Source organism: Trachemys scripta, chromosome 7 (genome assembly GCF_013100865.1).
Source record: "Trachemys scripta elegans isolate TJP31775 chromosome 7, CAS_Tse_1.0, whole genome shotgun sequence".
Classification (NCBI taxonomy): Eukaryota; Metazoa; Chordata; order Testudines; family Emydidae; genus Trachemys; species Trachemys scripta.
The window spans coordinates 26,233,590-26,245,961 of record NC_048304.1 but is presented as its reverse complement, the minus strand read 5'-3'; the positions used below and the strand labels follow the sequence as shown (position 1 = coordinate 26,245,961).

Genomic DNA, 12,372 nt, shown 5'->3' with positions numbered 1-12,372 from the left:
ATAGCAATAAGAAATTCCACAGTGTTCATTTTTGCTTGGATTATTACTCTTTTTAACTATTAAATTCACTTAACTTTAGGCCTTATCCATCACACCAAGAGCCAAGACATGCTCTTATTGCCCAATGCTTTTGCCCAATGTATTCAATATTTCAAAAGCTAAATCTTGGACAGTATTCATTCCAGTTTATCTCTATAACATCTTAAATGAATTCTAACAAGACTATTACTTTAAAATCTTGCAATACAGTGCCACAATCGTGCTAAATGCCAATCGCTTTTTGTGCAAAATAAATGTATACAAATGACTGGCTTTACAAATACTATGCTTCCTGAGTGGTACACTCAAGCTGGTCGGTAGTCTTGTAACACATAGTTTCTTTCAGAAACTTATCACTGTCCAGGTATAACATCCAATATCCACAACTTCAATATCACGATAATACAAAATCTAGATCTAAATAGAAACTGAAGAGAAGCCAGTTCTCATAAACTAGATCATCAGGGGCCTGATTCATCTACCTTACAGAATACAGGCTGCAGGCCACCTTGGCAAAATGTCCCCTGCAGTCAAGCCACTGTCAACTCCTGTTCTGCTAGTATATGAGGATCTAGCTGGCACATCCTACACAATGAGTGGAGCTAGTCAGGGAGACGGTGGGGCCAGGCTAAGCCATCTAGGGCAACACCAGCTAGTAGAGCTCCTATGAAGAACCCGTGAGAATTTAAAACAGTCTATCCCCATTCTAATCCCTGGGCGAGGAAGAAGATGGTAATGCCTCCTACACTACCTGATGTGAACACACCCCTGCAGGCAGAATGGCGTCAAATTGCATACTCTTGTGATCATATGGGTGAATCAAGCTCTTAGCTTTCTTCTTTCCTATGGTCATAGTGATTATAATGTTTATTTATTTTTGTTTTGTTTGAACTCAGTTTGTGGATTAAATACAAACATGTACACATCCTTACAAAATGAACGTAAGATGCCTTATTATTACTCCCATTTACTTTCAAAAGCCTATTATCAAATGAATACCCAATAAGTTATTTTTCTCTTAGGAAGTGGCCTATGTCATGAGGTTTTCACTTTATGATAACCTATCCTGAAGGTCCCACACTAAAACCATTATTCTTCTGCATCAGGAGGCCTGAATGGGATTAACTTTGAAATCACTTTGTATGTGAGACAGTCTCCCACCAGGGGTATGATTTGCTACCTTTGCAGCACTCCCAGCCTATGCCGACTTGGAAAGAAAGATCAAATATGATATCTATCAGTGCTCTGGATTATAACAATATGATATAAATTACACTGGCAACCGAACAAAAAAATCCAAGACTAAAACTTTGTTAAAACTGGAAATACATGTGTGCCTGAAAAGTAAACAAAAATCTGCTTTACACATCCAGGACAGAAGAAAAGAATCTGACAAACAGTTGAGAACTCTGCTACTTGTAAATCACACAAGAAACTTATTGAAATAACATGCAACTTTAGCTGAACAGCACTTGCTAATTACTCACAGCACAACATGAAAACATCAAAAACCCAGACCTCTACTAAATTTTCATGTGAAACAGAACTAAAGTTTTTTTTTTTTTAAAAGAACCCTTATTAGCAGAAGAGAGGAAACTGGGACCAGAAGTAGTTAGAATATGTAAGATAGGTGCTGTTGCATTGTTACTATACAGTGTGTGTGTGTGTGTGTGTGTACACATTATACACACGTATATTATATAAACACATGATATAACATTTTAACTTGAATCAAAAAAATGATTTTAATTGTATTTTGATAAACAACTTTGGTTTTGTTCAGATGCTGACTGGTACCACACTGTTCAGAATAATCATTTTATTTTACTACCCTTGGGTGTTAAATTTCGCTATGTGACATGGAGTTTTAACATTTTCTTTTTTTTAAAACCACAAACCATTAAATAGGAATATCACTATTCAATATCACCTTACAGTCATTATGTACAATTAATATTCACTTTCAATTAACAAGAAATTACTCTCATGAGGAAAATGTTTATTCTGGAGATGAGAGTCTCATCGAGTCAAGACACTAAATCTTATACATCCATTTATAAAATTACAATTAATTCATGTATTTTTCCATTTTTTTGATGACAGATACCAGAACAATCAGAAAAGTAATCTAGGCAACTTCAACAAGGGCTTGATCCTGCAAATCGTTACTCATGTGAGTAGTCCTTGCACCCATAAATACTCCCACTGAAGTTAATAGAACTGTTCCAGTGAGTAAAGCACCACTTACATTATAAATGTTTTGTACACTTAAACCCAGGGGCCTGATTTTCATGTACATTAATGCCACTTTATACTGCCAGAGTGGTGTAAAGTGCCCTTAGTTTAAATAAGAATCAAGCCCTACGTCCTAATCATAGGGCCATTGCCCTATTTTGAACTATATGTTAAATATAACTTACAAGACAAGAACCTACAAGTGGCTACGCATTGAACACATAATTGACAAGCAATGACAGTATAATATTCATAGTTCAAAATAATTAGCATAATAAGCTATATTTTTCTATTCTTAAACTTCATGGACACAACCTAGGATGTCGCCTGTCATATTATTTGAGTCAGAATGGAATTGGTGTATTAGAAGATTGCAGCTTTCCTTACCAAGCATGTACTTCTCCATTTAAATTTTCACAAAAATATAATGTTTCATTTATTAGCATCACTTTTTCATGCACATGAACATATCAGATTCCTATGGGATGCAATATCTAAACTGTGCCAAGTATTTTAAACAACAGATATTCATTTTTAATCTGAAAAGAACATTCTGAATTCTTATATTGGCTTTTCCAGCTGACGTAACATGGCAGGTTAACTCCAGTTTAAAGTTTACTGCTAGAGGATGTCATTCTTATCTACTAGTGACAGGAATCCATTATTCACAGGAAATCCACAAGAGTAGATGCAAATTACTTGGAAAAGAGCACTTTGGACCTAAACAATTAAACTGCTAGAAATTGAAAAAAACAAAAATTTATATTGGGTGAATCATCATGGTTCCAAAAAATTGCACATCATTCTAATCCCCTATGGCACATAAGAAAACATCACATTGTTACAAATTTCAAGACACACGTCTATGAATACAGTTTAAAATTAAAACATTAGACTGCAACTTGAAATAGATATAAAAGATGGTTTCTCACCCCTCAGAATAAAACTGGAACTTTCGTTTATAGGAATGGCTATGCCCATATACCCTCCTCATCATCCTGCGTGCCAGATATTAGGAGATGCACAGAGAAGATGTTAGCATTGGAATGAAAGAAGAAAAGGTTAATTACCTTGATGCACGTTAAGATACAGTGATCTTGGCTATTAAAAGCATGAGTTACAAAGAAAATTTTTTGCACTTTTAAGCAGCAAAAACAACTAAACAATAGTTTTCTGTATATCAGAGAATCTGCATCTATAGAAACCAGAATAAGAACAATGAAGTAAAACATTCTTCCCACTCAGTTAAAACTTTGTGTCAAAAGTGGATTATAAGATTAAACATTAAAAGATTATATTTTTTTAAAAAGCTGATTGTTTGCACGCGATGTGAATCCACGCTTACTGCAGAAACAGTTTAAACCTCGTAAGTAAGCAAAGAAGTAATTACTATAATCAAACAGCTTCACATTCTGTAAGGTTAAAGGATACAATAAAAACTGCTGAGGAATCAAAAATTTCTTTTCAGTGAAGTATACTTTTCTAACATATAATCAATCAAATATATTATTTAACCAAGCCTTAAATACCGTATATTGCTAGAATACTATAAGCCAGGTTCTTTGCTCTTTTACAGGTTATTATGGTAGGGTTTTTTTGCTTGTCTCAGTAACAGTTGCTCATGGAATTTTCATAAACTCATATTTTAAAAAATCACTATTTGGGATACTGCTCTAACAAAAAAGGGTATTCTTTCCATTTATTATAGGCTTGAGGTAAAAAGGTGCACCAGAAGAATGAAATGTTCCTCCCCTGAGTATGTTTATTTGCAGATTATGGTTTTTAGTATGTTCCTTAATCTCTCTACTCAGAGATATATGTATTTGTACACATGCTACACTTGTCTCTGTGGATTTTCGTCCTGAATGCAGGAGTTAGATATGTATGAATATTGGGAGGAAGATAAAACACGAAACAATATATAATTTTACCTGGCCTTTTTTCTTACATGATACTCAGATACCTAGATAGACAGACAAACATATACCATGTACATGTAATATGTGTTTCATTCAATTTAACATTTCGAAACAAATAAAATTTTATAAGTTCTTATATTTTAAATCTACCCATTCATATTTTAGAAATTAAAAAACATGATTTTTTTAAATTTCCTAACATTGAAAGCTAGCTGGTGTAATGTAAATTTCTGGCACTTAATTCAATCAAAAAATAAATGAAATGAGTGGCAATTAATTATGATTGAAACAGACAGGAATTTTAGCATGAAAATATACACTGCCAATATCACTACTGTTCCTAGTCCATTCTAAGAATTAAAAAAAGAGCTCCCAGATGTCAACTGTTATTAAAAACCAGATGTTAAGAAAGATGTCTTCCATGTTGCTGAATTAAGTAAAGAAATCTGACAGTCAAATATAAACTTAGCTATCATTTAACACAGAGAAATGTGGGCAAATTCCTTTAAAGTTAACTTGGAATATTTCTTAGTTTTAAGGTTTGCACAACTATAACAGGCAGTAAAGAAAGTGTAATGTCTGAATATTGTTATTCTCAATGAAGGGCCAAATCTTGCACAACTCCCATTTGGCTTGATTCTCCTAGATGACAAGATATGAATAGCTCCCACTGAATTCTGTAGGAGTTACTCTTACTCAGGCCATTGACTTTAACTGAATAACTTAGAAGCCCTCAGGAGTTTTGCTAGATTAAGGGCTGAGGAAAGACTACATGATTTCACTCACATAGAGTAGTTTGATCCCATTTCATTCACCCAAGAAACACAAGTTATATTAATCTTTGTTGGTATCTTTAAAAAATAACTACAGAAATCAACAAAAATAAGGAACTCCATGTTTACAAAGAACCTTCCCTAACCACATGCAGCTGTTCTACTGTCTAGTCCAGTGGTGGGCAACGCAGGCTGCACGTGGCCCGTCAGGATAATCCGCTGGCGAGCCGTGAGACAGTTTGTTTACATTGACCATCCACAGGGATGGCCACCCGCAGCTCCTAGTGGCCTCGGTTCGCCGTTCCCAGCCACTGGGAGTGGTGGGCGGCCAGGTCTGCGGACTATAAATGTAAACAAACTGTCTCATGGCCTGCCAGCAGATTACCCTGATGGGCCGCAGGTTGCCTACCACTGGTCTAGTCCATTGTTAATTTTTCAATAGGCAAATATTAATTTCTTCTTTAACTATTACATCTCTCAAAATTAAGAATTATGGCCCAAATTCTGTTCTGAGAATGCTGATGGACTTCAAAGGGAAATGTACCCATGTGACTGAGAACAAAATTTGGAACTTTCAATAAAGGAAAGAAAAGGGATACGAACATGGAAAATGTTCACTCCTTACCTCCATAACATGGAATTAAACTCCCATATTCTGCTCTCCCTATATTTGTGTCTCTCTTTTTGAAGTAGAGAAAGCAAAATATCAAAATTTGGTGAATGACCTCACCCAGAGCCAGCGCTAGACATAAGCAGACCAAGCAATTGATTAGGACCCTGAGCAGCTCCAGGGCCCCCCTATTAATTATTAGTATTTTGGGGAGGCAGGGAAATATTCTTGTGGAGGCCCCAAATGGGCTAGTCCTGGCACAGACCTCACCACACATTAAGCTGTGGGGGCCATTTTCTGGTTTGTTGGAAAACGTGTGTGCCCCTTTAAGGGCTAGAGAAATAAGGAGTGACCTTTTTGCTGAAGCTGCAGACCAGGTCAGTGTGGGGATGCTGAGCCACCCCTGCAGGTTCATTCTGGAGCAGGAAAAGCCCTCTTTTACCTCAACCAGGCAGAGCAGCATCCACCCTCCCACCCCTGGATTTTGTCAGAATTTGCTGTGGGCATTGTGCTAGTCGCTCCTTTCTTGGGAGCCTGGGAAGGAATTTTTCTCTCACTGCCAGATTGGCCAAGGCAAAGTGGGGGTTTTTTGCCTTCCCCACAGCTGGCTCATCTTAGATCGGGTGAACATGGAATGGAAGTTAGGCTATGACGTTGCAACTTATAATGTAAATATGGGGCAGATGTCCAGTGCAGGTACTCCGTTGGGAAGGGCTACAGTGATGAGATAAAATGGACTGGTAAAGGATCTAAAGGAGGTATTCTTTAAAGAAGAGAAAATGGGGGAAGGGGAGTTTCTGAACTCCTATGACTGGTATGGCAGGGAGCCAACTCCCCATATTTATAGCCCCCCCTTATTCCACATTCAAGGGGAGAGATGGTGAGGTTGCAGCAGGGCTGGATTAATCTTTTGTAGGCCCAATTACCCGGACCATGGCCATGACCCTTGCTCTCCTCCAAGACCCCACCCCCATTCAACCTCTTTCCCCCGAGGCCCCACTCATGCTCCACCCTGAGGCCCCACTTCCGCTTGGCCTTGTCCCCCCAAGGCCTTGCCCACCACTCACACAGGTGTCAGGGGGCAGAGAGGAGTGAGCAGCAGGCGGGGCCTCAAAGGGAAGAGGCCAAATGGAGGTGGGGCCTCAGGGCAGAGCACAGGCAGACAATAATGGAGTTTGTCGTTTTATGAGACACCATAGTTGAACTATTTCTTTATATGACAATTCCTTTCTCAATGCTAAGCTAGCATTGCAAAACTAAAACCACTGTATTGAGCTATTGTACAAAGGTATCATGTATATTACACTTGCTCATTATGCATATTCCTTTCAACAGTATTGCATACACATCAATAGGAGAATAGGTCCAGGGTGTGAACTATGTAAGAAATACCTGAGGGTTAAGAAACTCCACAAGATTCCAATTGTGTATTTTCCACTGCATAATATGATTGGCAAAATACATTTTTAGTGTGGTTATAGAATGATTTCTATGGGCCAAATTTTACTCTTGGATTTATTCACATGACTACCACTGACTACAATACAGAGCCATTTGTACATGGTCTCATGTTAATAAAACCATATGTAGTTAGATTGAAACAGAAATTTATTGCAGGTGGATTGTTACTGTATTCATTTGCCTTTTATGATTGTTTTCAAAATTATGCTATTCAACTTTTCTATTGAATTCGCCATTATGTTTGTATCTTCCCCTTTTTGAAAATTTTGGTTCTTTTCACAAGCTTTGTCTATCTGTTCAGTTTTAATATTTAAAAATATGGTTGGCACATAACTCAGATTATCAACTGATTATCATCATCCTTTTTAAAGAGTAAATTTATCCAAATTGTTTGGGGGATTTCAATCTGTGGGACATTTGACGAAGGTCTCATGCTGCCACTAGTAAAGAAGTGACTTCAGAATTATTAAAAATCTTTTCCTCTTATAGATACTTGTAGGGCATGATCATGTTTTTTAATCTAACAGAAAAAGGCATAACAAGATCCAATGGCTGGAAGCTGAAGCTAGACAAATTCACACTAAACATAAGGCACCTTTTTTTTTTAAAGAAACAGTGAGGGCAATTAAACAGCGGAACAATTTACTATACCTAAGAATATGGTGGATTCTCCATCATTTGCAGTCTTTAGATCAGGATTGAATATTTTTCTAAAAGATTGGCCTAAACTGAAACACAAATTATGGTCTTAATGCACCTGGGTGAGGTTCATTACTCTGTGTTATACTGGAGATTAGACCAGTTGATTACAATGGCCCCTTCTGGCTTTCAAATCTATGTATCTATCAATATTAATAAAATTTCTCTTTCATCTTTTTCTTTTTCCTGCATCTATTTTGTTGTGAGAACTACTGTAACAAGATCTTATTTTGTACATGTATTAATCAGGTTGGGAAAGTTAATTTAGTTAACACTATAATCTATTATAATGCACAAATGAGTCAAAAACTTTAGCTGGATTTTTATTTTTCTACCATTAAAAACATCAAAAAAGTCTCAACTTACCTTCTCTAAAAATCTATGATGATATTATTGTGACTTGATTTACAGCTTCTCTAGAAAATAAATTGCATACTACATCTCTACTTCCTACCACACACCCAGATTATGTACAGACGACCACCAGTATTTTATGATCAAAGACATATACCTACCATAATTGGGAATCAATGTCCCCAATAACAACATCTCTGAAAAAACTATCTTAATTTATATATTATATTAACTTTTGTGTTAATACTCATAATATTAAATGATGGCTTCTATGGATAATAGTGATTGACTGTTCTAAAAACATTTGGTGCTAGAGTGTGGTTCAGAAAAGAGCTGAAAGTATTTGTTCATTATCTGTCTCAGTGGAGCCTCCTCCCTATGGTACCTTAATCTATTTCCAATATCCTGATGGTTTAGGATCTACAATTTTTGCCTTTGCTATTGTGCACTCTTTTTATCAGTTTCCTAGGACTACACTAAAGTGACAATCTCATTGTTAAAATAATTGCAAATCTTGGCCCTGGTAAATTTAACACAACTACACAGAGGATAGGGCTCAGTAAGGGATATTAAAAGGACCCATTCACCATTGCCCACACAAATTATATGCAAGATGTGATTTTTCATATCCCTATAATACCTAATCACAATGGTTTGTGTTAAAAATGTGAGGACTGATTCTGTACTATATTACACCTTCTGTAATCATTTATGCTTGTGCACAGTGGTGTAAAATGGTACCAAATCAGAACAGTAGCACTTTACACTCACCTTGTAATTCCTTTGCTTAGATATAAATGATTACCCAAAGTTCAAGATACTGAAGAATCACACACACAGGACGACAGTGTTCATTGATTTTGAAAGAAAAATATTCTACCATGAACTAGAGTTTGATAACTCAATGAAGACAGATAAGTCAGTGCAAAAATGAGTCTATGATTCTTTGAAGCACGCTGAGGTATATTGCCAGTGTCATAACTATAAAGGGAAGGGTAACAGCCCTCCTGTGTACAGTACTATAAAATCCCTCCTGGCCAGAGACTCCAAAATCCTTTTACCTGTAAAGGGTTAAGAAGCTCAGGTAACCTGGCTGACATCTGACCCAAAGGACCAATAAGGGGACAAGATACTTTCAAATCTTGGTGGGGGGAAGGCTTTTGTTTGTGCTCTTTGTTTTGGTGGTTGTTCGCTCTTGGGACTGAGAGGGACCAGACATCAATCCAGGCTCTCCAAATCTTTCTGAACAAGTCTCTCATATTTCAAACTTGTAAGTAAACAGCCAGGCAAGGCGTGTTAGTTTTTATCTTTGTTTTCTCAACTTGTAAATGTACCTTTTTGCTAGAGAGTTTATCTCTGTTTGCTGTAACTCTGAACCTAAGGCTAGAGGGGATTCCTCTGGGCTCTTTAAGTTTTCATTACCCTGTAAAGTTATTTCCCATCCTGATTTTACAGAGATGATTTTTAACTTTTTCTTTAATTAAAAGCCTTCTTTTTGAGAACTTGATTGATTTTTCCTTGTTTTTAGATCCAAGGGGGTTGGATCTTGATCCACCAGGAGTTGGTGGGAGAAAGGAGGGGGATGGTTAATTTCTGCTTGTTTTAAGATCCAAGGGGTTTGGATCTGTATTCACCAGGGAATTGGTGAGGAGTCTCTCAAGGCTACCCAGGGAAGGGAATTAGCACTTTGGGAGTGGTGGCAGCAGACCAGATCTAAGCTGGTAATTAAGCTTAGAAGTTTCATGCAGGCCCCCACATTTGTACCCTAAAGTTCAGAGTGGGGAAGCAGCCTTGATAGCCAGTCAACACATTCTTGATGTATTATGGTGCAAATTGAAATTTTAAAATGCCCCAGCAATCATTACTATCATAGACTTGCACCAGAAAAAGTGTTAGTCTCTCTTGTCAGTGTGTACCATAGAGAGTCATTAATCTATGGATCTTTCAAACAATAAACCATAATCAAACAATTTTTGACTAATGTATGTGTATACATTAGCTGCTTTTCAAACCTTGATATTTCAGTTGGTTTATACATTTTAAAATGCTGAAAAGATACCAGCTCGCATTACAGATCAATGGCATCCAAAACGTTAAATCAAAAGCAAGTTTTCAATTATGCACATGCGAAAAAGCATCTGAAATCCAACATATATCTTTATTTTTGCAGTGTTATTTACTAAAAATGGCTAATGATTGCATGCCAAGTACATTTTGATAATCTATGTATAAATCTTTTAACTTGGCTTTAGCACAACATTGCTGGCCATTGAGATCAGTCTACTGCTGTTACGATGGCCTAATGATTCTGACCTAGTACCTACTGAAATTAATGGCAAAACTTCAACTGACTCCAGTGTTGCCTGGTTAACTTGTTATGCTTGATGAGCTTCTACAAAATATATTTGTTATAATACTGAAGTGTATCTAAAAATAGATTTCACAATCATATTTCTCAGCTTCCAGATCTTTAAGGTCTATCTATCAACAGTAAAACTGTGGCAGTTGAATCTTAGATGAATGGAACTCTACTAAAGAAGGGATTAGAAAAGGGGTAGCCTGTTAGTCATGGCTAAAATAATATGTATGTGAATTTTGTAACACATCAGGTGACTGAAAATTATGAGCCCAAATGACTGTTGCCATGCACATTGGGTACTCCTGTACACAAGGGAGTGCAAATTGAATGTAAAAGGCTCTCATACTGATATGGTAGCATTTTTCACTCACTCTGTAGTTCATTGGTATAAACAGCTACAAAAAAGCACAGAGCAAGAGTGAATCAGGCCTTAGGTGTCTGATTCAAAAGAGAGCCAAGAAATCCCTTCATGAAGCTATAATACTGCAAACAAGGTATTTTTTCATTAACAACATTCTAGTATCTTTATAAAATTCTTTATCTAAAATAAATTATTCTAAAATACTAGCTGGGATAAAATCTCTTTTTAGATAAATGCTTTCACAACATAGATAACAGAAGAACCCAGATGAGTTAAGCTGTTCTGACTTTCTTACTACAACAGAAGACCCTACCTGACAAGGCTCATCACAGCTCCCTTTCATGTTGCATGCATGCTAGGAATTAACATCTCCATGTACGGTAAGTAAATGTGGTGATAACCTGCTCACTTCTTGAACTAGCTTTCTAAAGCCTGATTTACAATCATATCTCCTTATTGTGTGTGGCTAGTGATGGTTCATTAAACATGTAACTACAAGCCCTGAGACATTGCAAACAACGATACTTACATATATTAATTCCCTCAGAGCTATTTCTATTTCCTTTGATGTACACATTTACTTGCTTTGTAATAAAAGGTCTTTAAATTACACCTTTTAAACTCAGGAAATCTTAAATATTTATAACAGCTCTGAGAATGTTTTATCTGTTAGTCACTTATAAGAAACTTGTAAGGTCAAATATATCTTAGGGCCCAATCCCACAAGCCTTCCGTACATAGAACGGAAGTGAGAGTTCTGTGCACGAATGACATGCGGAACTGAGCCTGTAACTGGAAAATGGGAAGAGACTGGCTGTGAAGATTCATTTGCATACTCAGAAAGTTGAATAAATCTTAAAAATTCCTTTAGCTTTACCTACTGGACTCACAGACATATTTTCAAATCTGTCCATGACAAAAGTGGTCACAATTAATAATGAGTCAGCAAGTTATAAGGAGGACCTTAAAATAAGTCCCATAATTTGCCTATTTGTGTATACTTAAGATGTACCCAAATACAATAAGTACAATGTGACCACTGACTTTAGCACTCCCTTACTAACAATAATATGAATAAGATGTTTCACCATGTACTTATATATTTTAAAACTTTATCACTAGATGAAGTCGAAATCCAAAGCTTCCTAAAAGAAGTGGTCCATGAAATCGATTTGCAATGCAAAAATGTATAAACTCCTTTGTAATGAAAGCCTATGACATGCTATCTCATGTAAATAACCAACATTAAAAGTATCAGATATGCAATTTTTGTTATCAAGTTACTGTAAATTACAGAATGGAATTTTTTTTGCCTCTTTCAGCTGCTTTCTAAACCTACTTTAGGCTCTGATGGTGGCAGTTAATTTTTCTACTAAGCAATGTAAGATAAATATAAACCTCTATATAAGTACTGTATATCCTAATACGCACACTCCTGGGAAGTGATGGGGAGAAGTTTCTACAACTAAACATGATCTCAAGAAATTCTTCCATATGTGGAAAAGATTCTGCAAAGCTGACATATAAATATAGATATATATAAATATACACACAGGACAGTA

At 36.4% G+C, this 12,372-nt stretch overlaps 1 protein-coding gene across 6 annotated transcripts in view; it reads right to left on the bottom strand.

Moving 5' to 3' along the window:
* The window catches only part of ERC2 (ELKS/RAB6-interacting/CAST family member 2), an 840,163-nt gene that overhangs the window by 165,580 nt on the left and 662,211 nt on the right, over positions 1-12,372 (bottom strand). For 5 of the 6 annotated variants that reach the window (XR_004646570.1, XR_004646571.1, XR_004646572.1 and 2 more), the window contains one exon: positions 3,207-3,272. Coding sequence is in view for 1 of the 6 variants with exons in the window: in XM_034777024.1 (XP_034632915.1) it covers positions 3,246-3,272 (27 nt within the window). In the remaining 5 variants the exon portion in view is untranslated. Of the gene's footprint in view, positions 1-1,837; positions 3,273-12,372 lie in introns of those variants that run through there. The other variant, XM_034777024.1, reaches the window with a different exon arrangement.